Source organism: Engystomops pustulosus, chromosome 9, assembly GCF_040894005.1.
Source record: "Engystomops pustulosus chromosome 9, aEngPut4.maternal, whole genome shotgun sequence".
In the NCBI taxonomy this organism is placed as follows: domain Eukaryota; kingdom Metazoa; phylum Chordata; class Amphibia; order Anura; family Leptodactylidae; genus Engystomops; species Engystomops pustulosus.
This window is the reverse complement of record NC_092419.1, coordinates 106,415,357-106,439,636: the sequence shown is the minus strand read 5'-3', so window position 1 is coordinate 106,439,636 and position 24,280 is coordinate 106,415,357. Positions and strand designations below refer to the sequence as shown.

Here is a 24,280-nt window from a genome sequence, read left to right as displayed (position 1 = left end):
GATGCTAAATGTATCCGATAGAGGGTCCCGGGGATGCAATCAATCTGTGCTCTCTGCAGCCAGTGTTATGTCCCTGGAGAAATGTGTAATCAGACCTCACACTGCTGTGCTCTGTGCTCTCTGCAGCCAGTGTTATGTATTGTCTCTGGAGAGATGTGTAATCAGACCTCACACTGCTGTGCTCTGTGCTCTCTGCAGCCAGTGTTATGTAATGTCCCTGGAGAGATGTATAATCAGACCTCACACTGCTGTGCTCTGTGCTCTCTGCAGCCAGTGTTATGTACTGTCCCTGGAGAGATGTGTAATCAGACCTCACACTGCTGTGCTCTGTGCTCTCTGCAGCCAGTGTTATGTACTGTCCCTGGAGAGATGTGTAATCAGACCTCATACTGCTGTGCTCTGTGCTCTGTGCAGCCAGTGTTATGTACTGTCCCTGGAGAGATGTGTAATTATACCTCACACTGCTGTGCTCTGTGCTCTCTGCAGCCAGTGTTATGTATTGTCCCTGGAGAGATGTGTAATCAGACCTCACACTGCTGTGCTCTGTGCTCTCTGCAGCCAGTGTTATGTATTGTCCCTGGAGAGATGTGTAATCATACCTCACACTGCTGTGCTGTCTGCAGCCAGTGTTATGTCCCAGGAGAGATGTGTAATCATACCTCACACTGCTGTGCTCTGTGCTCTCTGCAGCCAGTGTTATGTATTGTCCCTGGAGAGATGTGTAATCATACCTCACACTGCTGTGCTCTCTGCAGCCAGTGTTATGTATTGTCCCTGGAGAGATGTGTAATCAGACCTCACACTGCTGTGCTCTGTGCTCTCTGCAGCCAGTGTTATGTATTGTCTCTGGAGAGATGTGTAATCATACCTCACACTGCTGTGCTCTGTGCTCTCTGCAGCCAGTGTTATGTATTGTCCCTGGAGAGATGTGTAATCATACCTCACACTGCTGTGCTCTCTGCAGCCAGTGTTATGTCCCAGGAGAGATGTGTAATCATACCTCACACTGCTGTGCTCTGTGCTCTCTGCAGCCAGTGTTATGTATTGTCCCTGGAGAGATGTGTAATCATACCTCACACTGCTGTGCTCTCTGCAGCCAGTGTTATGTATTGTCCCTGGAGAGATGTGTAATCAGACCTCACACTGCTGTGCTCTGTGCTCTCTGCAGCCAGTGTTATGTATTGTCCCTGGAGAGATGTGTAATCAGACCTCACACTGCTGTGCTCTGTGCTCTCTGCAGCCAGTGTTATGTATTGTCTCTGGAGAGATGTGTAATCAGACCTCACACTGCTGTGCTCTGTGCTCTCTGCAGCCAGTGTTATGTATTGTCCCTGGAGAGATGTGTAATCTGACCTCACACTGCTGTGCTCTGTGCAACCAGTGTTATTTATGGTTCCTGGAGAGATGTTTAATCATATGTATGTCGTTAGTAGCAGCAGGACTGTGATATATGGATTTATATTCCAGGATTATGTGCCCTCGCACTGCTGTGCTCTGTGCTCTCTGCAAGTACTGTGTTAGGCATTACATCCCGGGGATGTGATATATATCTGTTCGGGGGTCCCGGGGATGTGATATATATGTGTTCGGGGGTCCCGGGGATGTGATATATATGTGTTCGGGGGTCCCGGGGATGTGATATGTATCTGTTCGGGGGTCCCGGGGATGTGATATATATCTGTTCGGGGGTCCCGGGGATGTGATATATATCTGTTCGGGGGTCCCGGGGATGTGATATATATCTGTTCGGGGGTCCCGGGGATGTGATATACATCTGTTCGGGGGTCCCGGGGATGTGATATACATCTGTTCGGGGGTCCCGGGGATGTGATATATATCTGTTCGGGGGTCCCGGGGATGTGATATATATCTGTTCGGGGGTCCCGGGGATGTGATATATATCTGTTCGGGGGTCCCGGGGATGTGATATATATCTGTTCGGGGGTCCCGGGGATGTGATATACATCTGTTTGGGGGTCCCGGGGATGTGATATACATCTGTTTGGGGGTCCCGGGGATGTGATATATATCTGTTCGGGGGTACCGGGGATGTGATATATATCTGTTCGGGGGTCCCGGGGATGTGATATACATCTGTTCGGGGGTCCCGGGGGTGTGATATATATCTGTTCGGGGGTCCCGGGGATGTGATATATATCTGATATCCCAGTGATGTTATAAGTACCAGATTGAGGGTCTCATTGATGTGATATATTTCTGACATGGGTCCCAGTCATATGATAGAGAATTCTCTGGGACCCTGGATTGTCACCATCCCGCAGCCTCAGGACCAGGCAAGGGAAAGCCATTGATCCCTGGGCTACAGCACAATCATGTGTAGAAGAGAAGTGATGGCACCCATGAGCGGACCCCTGGCCAGGCAGCCCTGAGCACCCAGTGAGTGATGACACAGGAAAGTCTCATGTGCTGATATTAATCACTAATGACGTCTCCAGGGCATCTTCCCAGTACCTTCAGGATCGTGTCCCGGCAGCCGGACAGCTCCGTGTGATTCTGCAGGAAATGAACTTTGCTCCTGGGAATAGGAAGTTGGTAGAAGTAGTTTCTTCTGGACTGTGAATCCTCAGGGTTTTTCTCGCCCTCCGACAGCCTGTAACATAGACCAGAGCTGGTCATAGGGAGACGGAGGGGGGTCATTCATAAAAGGATTGAGAGATGGGAGTAGGGAGAGGGAAGAGGACAAGAGGAAGTCAAGAGACAAGGTGAAACATTTGGGATGTGTACAAGTCATGTGACAGGAGGGGGGTTCATAGGATCAGCTCCAGGTCATGGCTTGGAAACACTTGGAAACGTGGTCTCAAATCAGAGAGCGCTGAGTTATTGATGATGTGGAGCTGATAAAGGCACAAAATTATACATCATACACAATATATAGAAAGTGGATCAGACACAGGACCTAATGGTGTGACCATACACACTGCAGCCAGTCTCAGGTATTGGAGAGATGTGTAATCAGACCTCACACTGCTGTGCTCTGTGCTCTCTGCAGCCAGTGTTATGTATTGTCCCTGGAGAGATGTGTGATCATACCTCACACTGCTGTGCTCTGTGCTCTCTGCAGCCAGTGTTATGTAATGTCCCTGGAGAGATGTGTAATCAGACCTCACACTGCTGTGCTCTGTACTCTCTGCAGCCAGTGTTATGTATTGTCCCTGGAGAGATGTGTAATCAGACCTCACACTGCTGTGCTCTGCGCTCTCTGCAGCCAGTGTTATGTATTGTCCCTGGAGAGATGTGTAATCAGACCTCACACTGCTGTGCTCTGCGCTCTCTGCAGCCAGTGTTATGTACTGTCCCTGGAGAGATGTGTAATCATTCCTCACACTGCTGTGCTCTGTGCTCCCTGCAGCCAGTGTTATGTATTGTCCCTGGAGAGATGTGTCATCATACCTCACACTGCTGTGCTCTGTGCTCTCTGCAGCCAGTGTTATGTACTGTCCCTGCAGAGATGTGTAATCAGACCTCACACTGCTGTGCTCTGCGCTTTCTGCAGACAGTGTTATGTATTGTCCCTGGAGAGATGTGTAATCATACCTCACACTGCTGTGCTCTGTGCTGTCTGCAGCCAGTGTTATGTATTGTCCCTGGAGAGATGTGTAATCAGACCTCACACTGCTGTGTTCTGTGCTCTCTGCAGCCAGTGTTATGTATTGTCCCTGGAGGGATGTGTAATCATTCCTCACACTGCTGTGCTCTGTGCTCTCTGCAGACAGTGTTATGTATTGTCCCTGGAGAGATGTGTAATCATACCTCACACTGCTGTGCTCTGTGCTGTCTGCAGCCAGTGTTATGTATTGTCCCTGGAGAGATGTGTAATCATACCTCACACTGCTGTGCTCTGTGCTCTCTGCAGCCAGTGTTATGTATTGTCCCTGGAGAGATGTGTAATCAGACCTCACACTGCTGTGCTCTGTGCTCTCTGCAGCCAGTGTTATGTAATGTCCCTGGAGAGATGTGTAATCATACATCACACTGCTGTGCTCTGTGCTATCTGCAGCCAGTGTTATGTATTGTCCCTGGAGAGATGTATAATCATTCCTCACACTGCTGTGCTCTGTGCTCCCTGCAGCCAGTGTTATGTATTGTCCATGGAGAGATGTGTAATCATACCTCACACTGCTGTGTCCTGTGCTCTCTGCAGCCAGTGTTATGTATTGTCCCTGGAGAGATGTGTAATCATACCTCACACTGCTGTGCTCTGTGCTCTCTGCAGCCAGTGTTATGTACTGTCCCTGCAGAGATGTGTAATCATACATCACACTGCTGTGCTCTGTGCTATCTGCAGCCAGTGTAATGTATTGTCCCTGGAGACATGTGTAATCATACCTCACACTGCTGTGCTCTGTGCTCTCTGCAGCCAGTGTTATGTATTGTCCCTGGAGAGATGTATAATCATTCCTCACACTGCTGTGCTCTGTGCTCCCTGCAGCCAGTGTTATGTATTGTCCCTGGAGAGATGTGTAATCAGACCTCACACTGCTGTGTCCTGTGCTCTCTGCAGCCAGTGTTATGTATTGTCCCTGGAGAGATGTGTAATCAGACCTCACACTGCTGTGCTCTGTGCTCTCTGCAGCCAGTGTTATGTAATGTCCCTGGAGAGATGTGTAATCATACATCACACTGCTGTGCTCTGTGCTCTCTGCAGCCAGTGTTATGTATTGTCCCTGGAGAGATGTATAATCATTCCTCACACTGCTGTGCTCTGTGCTCTCTGCAGCCAGTGTTATGTATTGTCCCTGGAGAGATGTGTAATCAGACCTCACACTGCTGTGCTCTCTGCAGCCAGTGTTATGTAATGTCCCTGGAGAGATGTGTAATCATACATCACACTGCTGTGCTCTGTGCTATCTGCAGCCAGTGTTATGTATTGTCCCTGGAGAGATGTATAATCATTCCTCACACTGCTGTGCTCTGTGCTCCCTGCAGCCAGTGTTATGTATTGTCCATGGAGAGATGTGTAATCATACCTCACACTGCTGTGTCCTGTGCTCTCTGCAGCCAGTGTTATGTATTGTCCCTGGAGAGATGTGTAATCAGACCTCACACTGCTGTGCTCTGTGCTCTCTGCAGCCAGTGTTATGTAATGTCCCTGGAGAGATGTGTAATCAGACCTCACACTGCTGTGCTCTGTGCTCTCTGCAGCCAGTGTTATGTATTGTCCCTGGAGAGATGTATAATCATTCCTCACACTGCTGTGCTCTGTGCTCCCTGCAGCCAGTGTTATGTATTGTCTCTGGAGAGATGTGTAATCATACCTCACACTGCTGTGTCCTTTGCTCTCTGCAGCCAGTGTTATGTATTGTCCCTGGAGAGATGTGTAATCAGACCTCACACTGCTGTGTCCTTTGCTCTCTGCAGCCAGTGTTATGTAATGTCCCTGGAGAGATGTGTAATCATACATCACACTGCTGTGCTCTGTGCTATCTGCAGCCAGTGTTATGTATTGTCCCTGGAGAGATGTATAATCATTCCTCACACTGCTGTGCTCTGTGCTCCCTGCAGCCAGTGTTATGTATTGTCCCTGGAGAGATGTATAATCATTCCTCACACTGCTGTGCTCTGTGCTCCCTGCAGCCAGTGTTATGTATTGTCCCTGGAGAGATGTGTAATCATACCTCACACTGCTGTGTCCTGTGCTCTCTGCAGCCAGTGTTATGTATTGTCCCTGGAGAGATGTGTAATCAGACCTCACACTGCTGTGCTCTGTGCTCTCTGCAGCCAGTGTTATGTAATGTCCCTGGAGAGATGTGTAATCATACATCACACTGCTGTGCTCTGTGCTATCTGCAGCCAGTGTAATGTATTGTCCCTGGAGACATGTGTAATCATACCTCACACTGCTGTGCTCTGTGCTCTCTGCAGCCAGTGTTATGTATTGTCCCTGGAGAGATGTATAATCATTCCTCACACTGCTGTGCTCTGTGCTCCCTGCAGCCAGTGTTATGTATTGTCCCTGGAGAGATGTGTAATCAGACCTCACACTGCTGTGTCCTGTGCTCTCTGCAGCCAGTGTTATGTATTGTCCCTGGAGAGATGTGTAATCATACATCACACTGCTGTGCTCTGTGCTCTCTGCAGCCAGTGTTATGTATTGTCCCTGGAGAGATGTGTAATCATACCTCACACTGCTGTGTCCTGTGCTCTCTGCAGCCAGTGCTATATATTGCCTCTGGAGAGATGTGTAATCAGACCTCACACTGCTGTGCTCTGTGCTATCTGCAGCCAGTGTTATGTATTGTCCCTGGAGAGATGTATAATCATTCCTCACACTGCTGTGCTCTGTGCTCCCTGCAGCCAGTGTTATGTATTGTCCCTGGAGAGATGTGTAATCAGACCTCACACTGCTGTGTCCTGTGCTCTCTGCAGCCAGTGTTATGTATTGTCCCTGGAGAGATGTGTAATCAGACCTCACACTGCTGTGCTCTGTGCTCTCTGCAGCCAGTGTTATGTAATGTCCCTGGAGAGATGTGTAATCATACATCACACTGCTGTGCTCTGTGCTCTCTGCAGCCAGTGTTATGTATTGTCCCTGGAGAGATGTATAATCATTCCTCACACTGCTGTGCTCTGTGCTCTCTGCAGCCAGTGTTATGTATTGTCCCTGGAGAGATGTGTAATCATACCTCACACTGCTGTGTCCTGTGCTCTCTGCAGCCAGTGCTATATATTGCCTCTGGAGAGATGTGTAATCAGACCTCACACTGCTGTGCTCTGTGCTATCTGCAGCCAGTGTTATGTATTGTCCCTGGAGAGATGTGTAATCAGACCTCACACTGCTGTGCTCTGTGCTCTCTGCAGCCAGTGTTATGTATTGTCCCTGGAGAGATGTATAATCATTCCTCACACTGCTGTGCTCTGTGCTCCCTGCAGCCAGTGTTATGTATTGTCCCTGGAGAGATGTGACCTCCATAACCCTTAAATGGAAAACGTTTGAGACGAGCACAACTTTTCCTCAAACTGGCCGTCCAGCCACACTGTGCAATCATGGGAGAGGAGTCTTGGGGAGAGAGGTAAAGAAGATCCCCAGAGATCCGTGTGGCTGGGCCCCAGAGATGTAGCAGGGAGATGGGGGTCACCTATCACTGCAGCCTCCAGCAGTCGGGGCTTTATGGCAGAGTCTGGAAGCTTCTCCTCAGTGTAAGACGTAGGAAAGCCGCATACAGTGTGCGAAACACATGGAGGATCCGGACTATGAGGAATAAGATTCTCTGCTCTGATGAGATGGAGATTGGACTTTTTGGTGATAATTCTAAGCGGTGGAGAAAACTCATCACCTGCCAAATACAATCCCAGCAGTGACACATAGGGGGCAGCATCAGGCTATGGAGGCAGGGACATGACCACTGGGGGCAATAGAAGGAAAGATGAATGCGGCCAAGTACAGAGATATCCTGGATGAGAACCTCCTCAAGATGATCTGGACCTCAGACTGGGCCGACAATGACCCTGTGCACAAGCTTAAATAACACAGCAGAGGCTTCAGAACATCTCTGTGACCATTCCTGCCTGGCCCAGCCAGAACCCGGACCTATGGAGCATCTCTGGAGACTCTGGAAAATATCTCCCCCAACGTTCACCATCCAACCTGATGGAACTGGAGAGGATCTGCAAGGAAGAGGCAGAGGATCCCCAAATCCAGGGTGGAGAAACTTATAGCATCTTTCAAAGAAGAGGGCCCAGTACTCATCACCGGGGGCCCAGTACTCATCACCGGGGGCCCAGTACTCATCACCGGGGGCCCAGTACTCATCACCGGGGGCCCAGTACTCATCACCGGGGGCCCAGTACTCATCACCGGGGGCCCAGTACTCATCACCGGGGGCCCAGTACTCATCACCGGGGGCCCAGTACTCATCACCGGGGGCCCAGTACTCATCACCGGGGGCCCAGTACTCATCACCGGGGGCCCAGTACTCATCACCGGGGGCCCAGTACTCATCACCGGGGGCCCAGTACTCATCACCGGGGGCCCAGTACTCATCACCGGGGGCCCAGTACTCATCACCGGGGGCCCAGTACTCATCACCGGGGGCCCAGTACTCATCACCGGGGGCCCAGTACTCATCACCGGGGGCCCAGTACTCATCACCGGGGGCCCAGTACTCATCACCGGGGGCCCAGTACTCATCACCGGGGGTCCAGTACTCAATGCAACGAAACAAAGAGTGAAAAATATAAAAAGGGTCTTAATACTTTCCGTGCCCCCGGTAACACTGGCCCCATAGGTCAGAACATATTTCTTTTCAGGTATAGTGAGGGAGATCCGTCAGTTTGTCCATCCATGGGACCCTTATTGTATGGGACACTATTGTACATGTGTGTCCACCTTTAATGCGGCCTGCGAGCAGCCAAACTTATGACCCCAGTTAAAATTCCACTGCAGGGTCTGGTGACGACCCATGCTGGATTTCAAGGAGGTCGTGACCTGGGAAGTCATTATTTCTACAAATGTAAAACATGTTAATTGCTTAAACAAGATGATGAAGCAGAAGATGGAGCTGAAAGCTCTGCAGAGGGGTCACACATTTATGAGGGGTGTAACCCTGCACCGCAGCGGTAAGTAAGGAAGCAGACAAGTCACTTTGTATTAAGCCGCTTGGATCTGTCTGGGCTCATTTCGGAGGATTCTGTAATTACACAATTAGCAGAGGGCGAGATACGGGAGATAAGGCGATGGCGCAGATAACACCATCATTGTCAGCCATTTGCCAGCAATAAAATCAGGATGTGGATTAGTTCCAGATGGACTGGAGGACAATCAGAGGAGACGGCAGGGTCACCCTCCAAAAGTTCCCAGGATATAGAAATTTGCTGCTTTGGCTCCTTAAATGTCACTAGTCTCAAGTTATCCCGTATCCACAGGAAAAGGGGTGAGAATCTGATCGGTGAGTGACCCCCAACCAAATAAAGAGAACGGGACCCCACTAATCGGGAGAACACCAGGCCCTGAAGTCAAATATATAAAAACCCGAAAATACAGGTAGAACAGACTAGCATGTTACTTATGGGATTGTAGAGTCATATTGCTAACATATCCATATAGTAGATGGGGCCTGACACCCAGCACCCCTGTAGATCCACAGCACCTAATACACAGGTAATGGAATAGGATCAGCTCCTATTGAGCCGCAGTTACACTGTTCATCCACTACACTGAGAACGGCGCTGTCCGCTTCCTGTTCCATTCTCTATGTATCCATTCTATGTTCCATTCTCTATGTATCTGCTGCTGATAACTACTGACCTGTGGGATGCTGGGTGTAAGAACCCCCCGTACTGCTCATCTGAGGGCTAGATGACTCTACAGTGTGCAGTGGTCTACTTACTTTACCAGCTGCAGATGATGAAGAAATCGGGATTAGAAAGTTGGATTTTAACATGTGGCAGAACATGAATTGCTGATGAAAGAGCACACAGAACACATGCATGCTCGGATGAGGTGAGAGTGCAGGTATATGGTGGAGTTGAGAGGAATAACCATCAGGTGTATATGATACATGGGTATATTATTAACATCCAGGAGCGTTGTCCTCCCATATAAACCTATTTCGGAGACTGGAGGGAGACCTGGCTGCAGACTTCTTAAGACTGATATTCCCAGGACACGGGAAGAAAGCGTTTCTCATGGGAATTGGACGGATTCCAAAGACACACAACACTTTTCCTGTGAACTCATGCGTGGCAGTGAATGTGTTAAGGAGTGGAAGGCAAATTCTAAAGTTCTCAGACAGACAGGTAAACTTGTAAAAATCTCCCAAAAAAAAAAAAGGATGTGAGCTTCCCACGCTGCGCTATAAATGGGGATACACAGGAGCGGTGCGGGGCTCTCCAGCACCGACTCTCCAAGGTCAGTTGTGCAAATACCTTACAGCGCGTTGTGTATGAAGACGAGTCAATATTTGTGCTGACTATTTAGCCATGGTGTGCATTTTCATGGAGGACTGAGAGGATTCTGATCCGGATGAGTCCGCAGTGCCAAGTGGGGTTGGTGGTACGTATTTACACTGCGGCTTCCAGGCCTGGGAATGTGGATCCTCACACGCCCCGGACCCGGCACCTTAGTGCTGGGAACCTGTTTGGCACACAGGATGTGAGGATCCTTCTCTGCAAACTGAGCGCACCAAGTGCATTCAGTTCTCAGGCATGTGAGAGTGTTCTCATAAATACGCAAGTCTACGCGACTACGGCTTGGGACCGCCGCGCTGCTCAATGGCGATATTGTCTGGAGACTGGAGCGATGTCAGGACAAGACCATATCACCTCTGTATGGATAGGCAGCCAGAGACCCATTACTGAATGTTTTCTCATGGAGTATGGCTGCTACAGCTTTGTCCCCTGCAGAGGGTCGCACCCAGTCATAACCTGGGGCAATGCCAGGGCATTGTACCACCACAGATCACATCCCATCATATCCAAAGTGAAATGCCATTACTTCAATCATGTGCAATGCTTTGGAGGAGCTCTGCATCCCCATTGATGCAACAAAAGGTAATAGAGGGTGGCCAGGCCTGCAACAGTTTGAGGTCGCGGTTTGCATAGAGTTTAAAGACGCAATGCAAATGCCAGGCTCAGCCCAATTGAAAATGCGTTTCCAGTTTTGCCTGTAAACAATGCCGAGCAAGCGCCACGTGTGGCCACAGGCTCAGGATCAGAATGTGTTACCTATAAAGAACCTAAGAGGTGTCATCCAGGTGTATGAGACGGGCCCGATCACACGTACCTCTCTTGAATACTAAGGTCCTGCAGAATATCTGCCACACTTCGAGGAAGAGTCTCTTTGGCCATCCCAAATTTCAGGGCCCAGACGCCAGCTGTCTTCAGATCACTGTGCCGACAGAGTAGAGCGATGCACTGTTCCTGCAGCCAGCCATTCCCATCAACCGTGTTCTGCAACATACAAAGACGAGGTGATCCCTACTGCCGAGCCTGTAGGAAGGTAACACATCCCACTATCCCTACAGGTGCCGCTGTTACCTGCACGTGGTCAGCCCAGTTCTCCTGAGTCATGGTTTTCTGGAAGGGAAAAAACATTATAATAAATAATAATAATAAATAAATAATTCCTTTATTTATATAGCGCACACAGATTACGCAGCTGCCAGATCAGTCCCTGTCCCCAATAGGGCTCACAATCTAATCAACCTACCAGAGTGTGGGAGAAAACTGGAGGACCCTGAGGAAACCCACGCAAACACAGAGAGAGCATGCAAACTCTTTGCAGATGTTGACTTTGGGACTTGAACCATGGACCCTAGCGCTGCAAGGCTGTAATGCTAACCACTGAGCAACCATGCTGCCCATATATATATATATTTATTATGAAGTGTCACTTCCACCACATCAACATCAATTCCGTGCAGCTTTTTGAAGTGTGACTCCCTCTAGTTCCGACCCGAATAAAACAGGAGACGCTTATTAAACTGGTCAACCATACCAAGGAGAGGACAACTGATGGCTATGCATTCACTATTCTGCTGGTGTAGCCACAATGTACATACATGACATTACTTATCCTGTACTGATCCTGAGTTACATCCTGTATTTTACCCCAGAGCTGCACTCACTATTCTGCTGCTGGTGCAGTCACTGTGTACATACATGACATTACTTATCCTGTACTGATCCTGAGTTACATCCTGTATTTTACCCCAGAGCTGCACTCACTATTCTGCTGCTAGTGCAGTCACTGTGTACATACATGACATTACTTATCCTGTACTGATCCTGAGTTACATCCTGTATTATACTCCAGAGCTGCACTCACTATTCTGCTGCTGGTGCAATCACTGTGTACATACATGACATTACTTATCCTGTACTGGTCCTGAATTACATCCTGTATTATACCTCAGAGCTGCACTCACTATTCTGCTGCTGGTGCAGTCACTGTGTACATACATGACATTACTTATCCTGTACTGATCCTGAGTTACATCCTGTATTATACCCCAGAGCTGCACTCACTATTCTGCTGCTGGTGCAGTCACTGTGTACATACATGACATTACTTATCCTGTACTGATCCTGAGTTACATCCTGTATTATACTCCAGAGCTGCACTCACTATTCTGCTGCTGGTGCAGTCACTGTGTACATACATGACATTACTTATCCTGTACTGATCCTGAGTTACATCCTGTATTATACCCCAGAGCTGCACTCACTATTCTGCTGCTGGTGCAGTCACTGTGTACATACATAACATTACTTATCCTGTACTGATCCTGAGTTACATCCTGTATTATACCCCAGAGCTGCACTCACTATTCTGCTGCTGGTGCAGTCACTGTGTACATACATGACATTACTTATCCTGTACTGATCCTGAGTTACATCCTGTATTATACCCCAGAGCTGCACTCACTATTCTGCTGCTGGGGCAGTCACTGTGTACATACATGACATTACTTATCCTGTACTGATCCTGAGTTACATCCTGTATTATACCTCAGAGCTGCACTCACTATTTTCGGCTTCAGTATTGATTTGCACTTTGGAAAATGGTATCATTACATTACACAATATAATCAGATGTAGACGAGACCTTCCCAGCATTACAGGTGATTTATCGAGTGTCAGACGTTATATATGTATCAGCCCATTACTCCTGCTCTCAGCCGAGTTGCTCACAGGCCACAATTAGTGACATCTTGTACTTCTGTCCCCTTTGTGTCTTACTAGGGGACATACATCTCAATGTGACGTCCGGGCTGTGAGTCTGCATTATATCGGCTCCATAAATAACCTTTTATGTGCTCTGATGGCAGCGGGAGGCGCTGGTCCCACAAGACCCGGGCAGTATAGATATGTAAAGAGAACAGACTGCTCCGCTTGATCCATGTGAGCAGCCAATGAGCTGACACCCATCACTGCTTAGTCTTATTTTCGACCCAGTGAGCTGACACTAATTTATAATAATTACTTTGTTGGCCGAGGGTTGAACAAGTCTGAGCCATAAACATCACAGACCTCTGTAGAGGAACAGGCTGCAATATACAGGTCTCTCTGTAGTGTGTACATGGGGGGTGCAGAGTGTGTCCTATTCATACCCTCATGGTTAGCTAGGAAGGAGTCTTTAAAGGGGCTTCTCATTGAAGACATGGATAGACGTGTGATCACAGGGATGATGAGATTCTGAGAACGGTTTGGGGTCTTAGTAGTGATCAGACCTATGGATAGGTGATGAGCAGGAGTGTAACATGAAGGCTGGCAGAAGACAGGGACAATTTGTGGCCTTTTACCCATATGTAAAGATCACTACCATGAATGATACATTATTTTTAGGGCTCTGGTACAGATTTTGTATGGTGGCCCAGCAGCTTTAAAGGGGTTGTGTCTATGTAATATTTAGGGATCTGTTCTCACCAATGAATGGAGCAGCAGGTTGAGGGGGTATCCCAATACTACATTGATTGGCTATGGGATAGTCTGAATTATCTGAGTACATTGTATTTCCAGCACTCTCATTACCTTATAGGTAATTGAGAATAATAAAACTTCATACAACGGGGGTCCATTTACTAAGGGCCCGATTCGCGTTTTCCCGACGTGTTACCCGAATAATTCATATTTGCGCCGATTTTTCCTGAATTGCCCCGGGAGTTTGGCGCACGTGATCGGATTGTGGCGCATTGGCGCTGGCATGCACGCAACGGAAATCAGGGGGTGTGGCCGTAAAAAAAACCTGACGCATTCGGAAAAACCGCCGCATTAAAAAAAAAAAAAAAAAAAAAAAGCGCTTACCTGCACCCAGCGGAGGACGGTGACGTTCAGTGCAATCCGATGAACTTCAGCGCAGCAGCGACACCTGGGGGACGTTGGAGGAACTGCCTTAGTGAATCCCGGCCGGACCCAAATCCGAGAACGCGCCGCTGGATCACGAGTGGACCGGGTAAGTAAATCTTCCCCAATGTCTTTAAAAAGGGGTGCACAGGATAGGGGATAACAAGGTGGTCAGTGAGGGTCCACCTGCTGGGACCGCTGCAATGTGCAGAACAGTGATATGGGTGGGGTGGCTGGACATGGGGCACCCTGCCATTGCATTCACCCACCATGTGAGCTGAGCATAGCACTCCATTCTAGTCTATGTGAGTGTCAGATAGCGGAGTGGCAGGGCACATTCATGTCCTCCAGATCGCTAGGGTCTCACTGTAGTGCACTACTATAAAACCTACCTCCACAAACCTCTTGTACATGAGATACTTCAGGGTGCCCAGGTGACGCTGGTTGATCATATTTGTACAGAGAGCTGAAAATAAAGAAAAAACTCACAGATGTGGTACAGGATTGGCATCTGGCTATAGTCAGCATGATACAAACATCAGTCTGCATACAAACAGGCCTATAGGTCAACAAAATAGTGCATTTTTAATTCTGCTGAGCATGCACGTGTGCCAACGCAACTACATGCAACCATAGCCGTAACCCCTGCCGCACCTGATAGCGGCACAATATTTCACCTAGGACTGACATATACCTGCAAAACTACAGCACAGCTACTGAGCACCAGGGCCAGGAGAGATGTCAGCCACATGTATAAGGACTGAAGGGGATCAGCGGCTGCCAGATACATTTCCTGACACTTTTCCTTTAAGGCAGAACACGGCCAGGACCTGCCAGGTCACATAGATATCTAATGTCGATAAAATAATGAAGGGGGTTTCCAGTGGTAAGCACATAAATTGTTCTGGACTTTCCAATATCTGTTGGCTTTCAATTTCTTACCATCGTGAAGATCTACTTGCTGTCAGTGAATAGGAACATACTGTCCTGACCTGGACTACAGACTAGAACACTAGGGTTTGCTCAGCATATACCCAACACTTATCCTAACTTAGGCTCAGTTTACCCAATAGAACTAAAAATATTCTGCAATGCAACGTTCCTCTGCTATTCCTCCTACAAATATTTGAATAAATTGAGGTGTTATTATCCCCCCCGTCACCACAGTGTAACGTTATTTAGTGTGATCCTTTGAAGTGACAAACCCAACAGGTAAGACCCACCTACTTGTCACTTTATTCACTTGAAATAAGTCAAATCGGATACAACTGTAGCAAAGCTTCAGCTGTGAGAAGAACGCATAGAGATGTACCGTAATCAGGTAGGTAGTAATACTCCTCCTACCTGGGTCCAGGTTGTAGGTCTCCAGCAAACGAAACGCCAGCTTACTCAGGGTCTTCAAGTTCAGTTTGTCCGGTTTGACGGGAGGAAGCCCCCGGAACTCCCTGAAACAAAGACCACCATTGTATCAGTGTTCACACAGGAATATTTCCATATACAATATGACTCCTTGGCACTGATACAAAGTGCATTGTCTAACTTGTGTCTGAGGCATTGCTGCATGATCACAGACTGTAATTCTCCTCCATGCTTTACCCTGCAGCTCTGCTTCTATAGGCACAAGCTGAGCTTAAAGTCTCTGCACAGAGTGTTGTGTCTATTACAGGAAAAGGATTATAAACCACAGACATTTACATCCCAAAATTTAAAGAGAAGCGTACAAAGTAACCTACAGTGAGGGCAATAAGTACCAGTAACAAGGGAGGGAGCTAGAGATCCGACCACATGTGGCTTCAATGTGGTCATTGTGGTTGCAGATTCCCTCTCGACATTGAGGGGTGACGCCTCTAGATCATGATTAAAGAAACTGTACTGATTGTATTTACTTGCTAAATTTCCGGGGATTGAAATTGGAATCACTCCACCGATCCAACATCTGGAGAAGACGACACTGCAGCTCTGGGTAGCCGGACACATAGGACTCCAGCAGATTAAAGCGATCCAAAAACAGCAAGGGGGCGCACATCTACAGGAGAGAGGGGGGGGGGGTTAGCATCCGATACAAACCAAAATACTGCCTAAATGTAGAATGATGAAGAGGGGGTGACCTGAGTGACCCTGCATCTAGTGGTGGTATCCCTGCTTAAAGGGTTGGAATAGAACAGACAAATATGTGACGCCTATCTCCTGCGCCCGGCCTGTCTGCAAACATGGGCCGCAGTGGTGACGACAAGGCCATGTCGTGTCAGTGCTACAGACCAATACAGGTCTCAGCAGCTTCTCTAAGAGCTGCGATACTGAAGGCGAGTGTACGATTGTCTTATTATTTCATTTTACAGCCTCCTTTCCTACTGGCCACGTATGTATCCATTCTGGACTAGCCCGATGCTAAAGCAATGCAGTTCAGTGAAAGGGTTAAAAAAAACATGGCTGCTTTCTCCTACTATAAGTGTCATGCCTGTCAGGTGTGGAGCTGGATTTGGATGAAAGCCGCCATGTCTTTTTGGTGCCCCTCTTACAGCAATTAAGTCTGGACTGGAGCTGGGCAATGACATCACACAACCTCACCTGATGACATCATAGCCCACACCAGTCACCCCTCCTGAGTCATGCTGTGCAACGTGTACCCGCAGTGCAGGATAGGTCAGTACTTACCTGCTCAAGGTCCAGATCTGGCTGTAGATTTAGCTTGATACTTAGAACGGCTGCCTAAGAAATAATAAAATAATATTCTGAAGTTAAAAGGGTTGTCTGGTTTAGAAAATGCCTTTCTAATATTTATATATATATACACCTTAAGAGAGTCCTTACCTCTGAGTAAGTGCAAACTATCCACAGTATCTGGAGAAGAAGGGTCAAGTCCCCTCCTTCTCAGGGGCAGAGTTCAGACATGCACGACCTAAGGACTTTGTGCACATTGGGGCTTATTTACTAAGGGTCCCGTGGCCGCATTTCCCTTGGGTGTTCCGACGTTTTCGGGGATCGCGCTGCAGGGACAGGGATTTAGAAGAGGATTTCTGCCGGCTTTCATGGGACAGAAATCGGGGCGGGCCATCGGATGATCCGACTGATTCGGACTGAGCGCGGGATTTAACTTTAAAATTGTGTTCCAAGCCCAAGAACTTACATGAACCAGGAGGAAGATGGTGAACTCCGGCGGACCTGAGCGGGGAAGCGACACATGCAGGATATCGGGTGCACGATCTTAGTGAATCGCGGCAGAGTTCATTCTCATCGGACAGTCCGGATCGGGGAACATGCAGGATCAGGTAAGTAAATGTGCCCCATTGTATTTGTATCCATACATTTTTGGGGCACTGGCACTGGAGGAGTTTTGTACCTGATAACTTTTTTACATTATTTTACAAACTCAGTAAAAGAAACAACCACCACTGCCAAGTAAGAGACATAGAGAATATCTGCGCACAGGCTGACGCCCGGATCACTACCAGGTTTTGCAAGATTTTCTGCATTTATTATTTTGTAAAACTTACATAACAATAAAAAATTCTAAAATATATACTTTGAGGCTTTTGGTTTTGCAGTAGGCATCTAATGAGCTTCTGCTAGGTGTGCAAGTGCTATGCCCATGCAGTGAGGGGTGTGTCTGCTCGGATTCCAGGAGGTACAGTATGTGCTACACCCAAAAAGTGGGAGCGCAGTTGCCCTGTACCTAGGCCACCCCGAGACACAAAATACATCACAACCCTTTTATTCACAGGACCCTTTGCTAATCCGAGCTGACAAGAGGCTGAATGCATTTGCTGCACAATCGGAAGGCAGTGGAGCATGCAGAGATTGCCAGACTGGTCCTCTGTGTGTGACAATGGCCGTCCTCAGCGGGAGGGGTCCGCCTGTGACAAGAGGCACCTTTGTGCTCCGCTCTCTGCCTTTTGGAGTGCAGGAAAGTCTCATTCAGCCGGCCACAGTCACTCTTTCAAAAGGCTGTAGTGTAACATGAGCCGGCCATGAAACACTAGCCAGCCTTCTGCCTACCCCTTATTATTCCCAGGCACCGCCTGCTCCATTCAGGGGGTCCATGGAGAATAGCAGCACAGTAAAGCAGACTCTGCCCCGCTCTGAATTCCACCATTGTCTGCTTTACCATAAGAAGGTGCAGGCAGCGGGGAGGCCATCTTGCATTTCCCAAGAGCCATTTTTAATTGAATCCATAAAACAATCGATATCCCGCCAGGATTTGGGATACCAGACCACCCCTTCACGTACCTCTTTATACTTTCCCATTTGGTGGAGATGGGTGACGTTCCCCAGCAGAAACGATCGGTCCGCTTCCTCCAGATCGTACATGGAGATGAGGATGTCCAAGAGATTCCCTTCAGTGATCAATGGGAAAACTCGAGATTGCAGCTTTCTCAGTCTCAGGCCGGACTAAAATACAATCAGACATCAGTATACTTGTCCATGCTGGGCTCTACCCCCACCCTCTCCCTTATTAACTAAATCCAAGGCAGCCAAAAACCTATCCCTACTGCCCCCTCCACAGACATGCACACTAGGTACGACAAAGCAGGCAAGTCGTCATCCGACAGTCCTGTAGAAAGCTACAGGTTGTACACATTGGATGTACGTGCATAGACGCCTCATGATGACGATGGCCCCTTACATTATGTGCCATGTATCCCCTACATAACAATGTCACCACCTGCCGACACTCTGGATGGTCTCTGATCCATTTCTGAAATTCGCCAGCGATTAATGCAGCCAGAGAGTTGGCTTTTCCTTTTGTTGAGCTGTAGTGATCCAGCAAGTCCAGGAGAAAAGTCATCGGGTCATCCACTTCCAAGATATAGCGTCTCAAGTTTTCCTTCACCTGTGATAAGAGACAGAGAGAAAGACATAAGGTGTCAGAAAGTGGAATTCCACATTTTTTCCTGATATCTAGAGAATAGTGAGTGCAGCTCTGGAGTATAATACAGGATGTAACTCAGGATCAGTACAGGATAAGTAATGTCATGTATGTACACAGTGACTGCACCAGCAGCAGAATAGTGAGTGCAGCTCTGGGGTATAATACAGGATGTAACTCAGGATCAGTACAGGATAAGTAATGTCATGTATGTACACAGTGACTGCACCAGCAGCAGAATAGTGAGTGCAGCTCTGGGGTATAATACAGGATGTAACTCAGGATCAGTACAGGATAAGTAATGTCATGTATGTACACAGTGACTGCACCAGCAGCAGAATAGTGAGTGCAGCTCTGGAGTATAATACAGGATGTAACTCAGGATCAGTACAGGATAAGTAATGTCATGTATGTACACAGTGACTGCACAAGCAGCAGAATAGTGAGTGCAGCTCTAGGGTATAATACAGGATATAACTCAGGATCAGTACAGGATAAGTAATGTCATGTATGTACACAGTGACTGCACCAGCAGCAGAATAGTGAGTGCAGCTCTGGGGTATAATACAGGATGTAACTCAGGATCAGTACAGGATAAGTAATGTCATGTATGTACACAGTGACTGCACAAGCAGCAGAATAGTGAGTGCAGCTCTAGGGTATAATACAGGATGTAACTCAGGATCAGTACAGGATAAGTAATGTCATGTATGTACACAGTGACTGCACCAGCAGCAGAATGGTGAGTGCAGCTCTGGGGTATAATACAGGATGTAACTCAGGATCAGTACAGGATAAGTAATGTCATGTATGTACACAGTGACTGCACCAGCAGCAGAATAGTGAGTGCAGCTCTGGGGTACAATACAGGATGTAACTCAGGATCAGTACAGGATAAGTAATGTCATGTATGTACACAGTGACTGCACCAGCAGCAGAATAGTGAGTGCAGCTCTGGGGTACAATACAGGATGTAACTCAGGATCAGTACAGGATAAGTAATGTCATGTATGTACACAGTGACTGCACCAGCAGCAGAACAGTAAGTGCAGCCCTGGAGTATAATACAGGATGTAACTCAGGATCAGTACAGGATAAGTAATGTCATGTATGTACACAGTGACTGCACCAGCAGCAGAATAGTGAGTGCAGCTCTGGGGTATAATACAGGATGTAACTCAGGATCAGTACAGGATAAGTAATGTCATGTATGTACACAGTGACTGCACCAGCAGCAGAATAGTGAGTGCAGCTCTGGGGTATAATACAGGATGTAACTCAGGATCAGTACAGGATAAGTAATGTCATGTATGTACACAGCGACTGCACCAGCAGCAGAATAGTGAGTGCAGCTCTGGGGTATAATACAGGATGTAACACAGGATCAGTACAGGATAAGTAATGTCATGTATGTACACAGTGACTGCACCAGCAGCAGAATAGTGAGTGCAGCTCTGGAGTATAATACAGGATGTAACTCAGGATCAGTACAGGATAAGTAATGTCATGTATGTACACAGCGACTGCACCAGCAGCAGAATAGTGAGTGCAGCTCTGGGGTATAATACAGGATGTAACTCAGGATCAGTACAGGATAAGTAATGTCATGTATGTACACAGTGACTGCACCAGCAGCAGAATAGTGAGTGCAGCTCTGGGGTATAATACAGGATGTAACTCAGGATCAGTACAGGATAAGTAATGTCATGTATGTACACAGTGACTGCACCAGCAGCAGAATAGTGAGTGCAGCTCTGGGGTATAATACAGGATGTAACTCAGGATCAGTACAGGATAAGTAATGTCATGTATGTACACAGTGACTGCACCAGCAGCAGAATAGTGAGTGCAGCTCTGGGTATAATACAGGATGTAACTCAGGATCAGTACAGGATAAGTAATGTCATGTATGTACACAGTGACTGCACCAGCAGCAGAATAGTGAGTGCAGCTCTGGAGTATAATACAGGATGTAACTCAGGATCAGTACAGGATAAGTAATGTCATGTATGTACACAGTGACTGCACCAGCAGCAGAATAGTGAGTGCTGCTCTGGGGTATAATACAAGATGTAACTCAGGATCAGTACAGGATACGTAATGTCATGTATGTACACAGTGACTGCACCAGCAGCAGAATAGTGAGTGCAGCTCTGGGGTATAATACAGGATGTAACTCAGGATCAGTACAGGATAAGTAATGTCATGTATGTACACAGTGACTGCACCAGCAGCAGAATAGTGAGTGCAGCTCTGGGGTATAATACAGGATGTAACTCAGGATCAGTACAGGATAAGTAATGTCATGTATGTACACAGTGACTGCACCAGCAGCAGAATAGTGAGTGCAGCTCTGGGGTATAATACAGGATGTAACTCAGGATCAGTACAGGATAAGTAATGTCATGTATGTACACAGTGACTGCACCAGCAGCAGAATAGTGAGTGCAGCTCTGGGGTATAATACAGGATGTAACTCAGGATCAGTACAGGATAAGTAATGTCATGTATGTACACAGTGACTGCACCAGCAGCAGAATAGTGAGTGCAGCTCTGGGGTATAATACAGGATGTAACTCAGGATCAGTACAGGATAAGTAATGTCATGTATGTACACAGTGACTGCACCAGCAGCAGGATAGTGAGTGCAGCTCTGGGGTATAATACAGGATGTAACTCAGGATCAGTACAGGATAAGTAATGTCATGTATGTACACAGTGACTGCACCAGCAGCAGAATAGTGAGTGCAGCTCTGGGGTATAATACAGGAGGTAACTCAGGATCAGTACAGGATAAGTAATGTCATGTATGTACACAGTGACTGCACCAGCAGCAGAATAGTGAGTGCAGCTCTGGGGTATAATACAGGATGTAACTCAGGATCAGTACAGGATAAGTAATGTCATGTATGTACACAGTGACTGCACCAGCAGCAGAATAGTGAGTGCTGCTCTGGGGTATAATACAAGATGTAACTCAGGATCAGTACAGGATAAGTAATGTCATGTATGTACACAGTGACTGCACCAGCAGCAGAATAGTGAGTGCAGCTCTGGGGTATAATACAGGATGTAACTCAGGATCAGTACAGGATAAGTAATGTCATGTATGTACACAGTGACTGCACCAGCAGCAGAATAGTGAGTGCAGCTCTGGGGTATAATACAGGATGTAACTCAGGATCAGTACAGGATAAGTAATGTCATGTATGTACACAGTGACTGCACCAGCAGCAGAATAGTGAGTGCAGCTCTGGGTATAATACAGGATGTAACTCAGGATCAGTACAGGATAAGTAATGTCATGTATGTACACAGTGACTGCACCAGCAGCAGAATAGTGAGTGCAGCTCTGGGGTATAATACAGGAGGTAACTCAGGATCAGTACAGGATAAGTAATGTCATGTATGTACACAGTGACTGCACCAGCAGCAGAATAGTGAGTGCTGCTCTGGGGTATAATACAAGATGTAACTCAGGATCAGTACAGGATAAGTAATGTCATGTATGTACACAGTGACTGCACCAGGAGCAGAATAGTGAGTGCAGCTCTGGGGTATATAGTTGTGTACATAAAATGGATATCATTTACCTGCTCCACATTTTTCTGTGCCCAGGCAATGTTAACAGCTGATAAAATTAGATGTAGATCTTGTCCTGTAAAATAAAAAAAAAACAAAAACATAAGAAATATTTCACTGTGTATACTATCTTATCAGTAGTGCAATTGTGGCAAACCCTCAGCTGTGAGTAGAATTGCAGGTTCCTGACCACTATATCTCATCTCTGACAGCAAGCAGAGATCTTAAAAAATGATGAAGACCTGAAACTCATAAGACTGAGACTAACCTGTCCTTGCTGTGGATGTTTCCTGTGATGTTACTAGAACGTGCCCGGGTGTATGAGGACGGGTCACGTCTGTGTCTATGGCATTAGGCAGCGGGTGGAAGGGTCGACAAAAGTGGTGACATAGGGAGCACATAGAGAAACACAGGAAGCGACGCGCCATTGTGATGGGATCAGAGGGGAAGACGAGGAAAAGATACAGACAGCGGATTGATGCGGGATTACCCAACAGGCTAAATTCCACCAAATCCCGGGGCCAGGGGGTCAGTAAACACATCGGATCTGTCACTGATCTCACAGACATATCAGTGCTGATACAGGACCTGACTCTAAGCAGATGGAGGGGATGTGCTGGGATCATATAATAATTATTATATAGCGCACACAGATACCGCAGCACTGCACAGAGCATTCCAAATCGCTCCCTGTCCCCAAAGGGGCTCACAATCTTATCACCCTACCGGTATATTTTGGAGTGTGGGAGGAAACCGGAGGACCCGGAGGAAACCCACGCAAACACGGAGAGAACATACAAACTATTTGCAGATGTTGACCTGGATGGGACTTGAACCCAGGTTCCCAGTGCTGCAAGGCTGTAGTGCTAACCGCTGAGCCACTGTGCTGCAAGGCTGTAGTGCTACCTACTGAGTCACCGTGTTGCCCTATCCCCAGATTTATAGATGGAGCTTCTGCAGCCAGAAAGGGCCCCGGGATAGCAGAAGGCGAGTGATTAAAGGGGTCTTCTGCATCTACTTCTATGATATCACCTCTTGCACATGTGGTCAGTGATTGGCTGCAGCAGTCATGGGAACACAATTAGGTGAACGGGGTTGCAGGCTCCCCCAGGAAATATTCTGGTTAGGTCAAAAGCTTCTTCATAAGAATTTATCACTTTAATCTCCTATCAAAACCCATCCTGATAAACCTGGGACATTACTCATAGATCCGGGCACCGGGGACTGTGGTATCTTCTTATATGTGTTATCCATGGCCTCCTTCCTTCTAAAATCAACTTTTATAATTATGCTAATGCACCTACCATGAAGCAGCTTCACAGGCTGTCACACTGTCTCCCCCTCCTCTCTCTGATATAATCTCACAGGGGGGAAGTGCTCCTACACAGTGTAACAGCCTGTGAAGCTGCTGTAACACACTTTACATAGTCCTTCAGGCTCATAAGCATATGGTTAAAATCTTAGAAGGAAGGAGACCATGGCTAAGAAATGTAAGAAGATAACTACAGTCACGGTGCCTGGATTATCATGACGGATTCTGATAATAGATGTCCTTTAAGACAAAAGAACTAATACTTGCCGCACTGGTAACTGTATCCAGTTTAGACAATCACCTGTGCTGATACATTGTAACAAACTGAGGACAGAGATTACTACTGCTGGAGGAGAAGGAGAGGAAAGCTGGGTGGTGATCCCTCCGAGGGTGAGCGCTCCTAATGCGGCCAGTATATAATCTATAGGTGTGTTATCTGTGTATCAGGGAGAATATGGCTGGGACTCACCTCCTGTACTGCTCTCCACGCGCTCCATTATCTCCACAGATCAGTCCTGACCCCTAAAGAGGACACAAGAAATCATAAGACATCACTGGATCACATATATAGTATCTCCCCAACATGGGCTGATACCCAGCTTTCCTACGGATCTAACATCCATTTGGCATCCAGGAATATTAGAAAGCTGAGTAATAACTAGAGGGAAGATGAGACTCCTGTATTTTAGCATATACATTAGCTACAGACATGGACG

General features: G+C 47.4%; 1 protein-coding gene across 1 annotated transcript in view; it reads right to left on the bottom strand.

Annotated features, from left to right (window-relative positions):
* EXD3 (exonuclease 3'-5' domain containing 3) overlaps window positions 1-24,280 on the bottom strand; it is a 201,047-nt gene that overhangs the window by 122,129 nt on the left and 54,638 nt on the right. The window contains exons 4-14 of the mRNA XM_072125372.1: window positions 24,034-24,086; window positions 22,264-22,328; window positions 18,467-18,634; window positions 18,031-18,192; window positions 16,459-16,512; window positions 15,690-15,829; window positions 15,148-15,248; window positions 14,196-14,269; window positions 10,996-11,034; window positions 10,742-10,908; window positions 2,473-2,611 (exon numbers count right to left, since the gene is read on the bottom strand). Of these exons, the coding sequence (XP_071981473.1) occupies window positions 2,473-2,611; window positions 10,742-10,908; window positions 10,996-11,034; window positions 14,196-14,269; window positions 15,148-15,248; window positions 15,690-15,829; window positions 16,459-16,512; window positions 18,031-18,192; window positions 18,467-18,634; window positions 22,264-22,328; window positions 24,034-24,061 (1,137 nt within the window). The 5' untranslated portion in view covers window positions 24,062-24,086. The remainder of the gene's footprint in view (window positions 1-2,472; window positions 2,612-10,741; window positions 10,909-10,995; window positions 11,035-14,195; window positions 14,270-15,147; window positions 15,249-15,689; window positions 15,830-16,458; window positions 16,513-18,030; window positions 18,193-18,466; window positions 18,635-22,263; window positions 22,329-24,033; window positions 24,087-24,280) is intronic.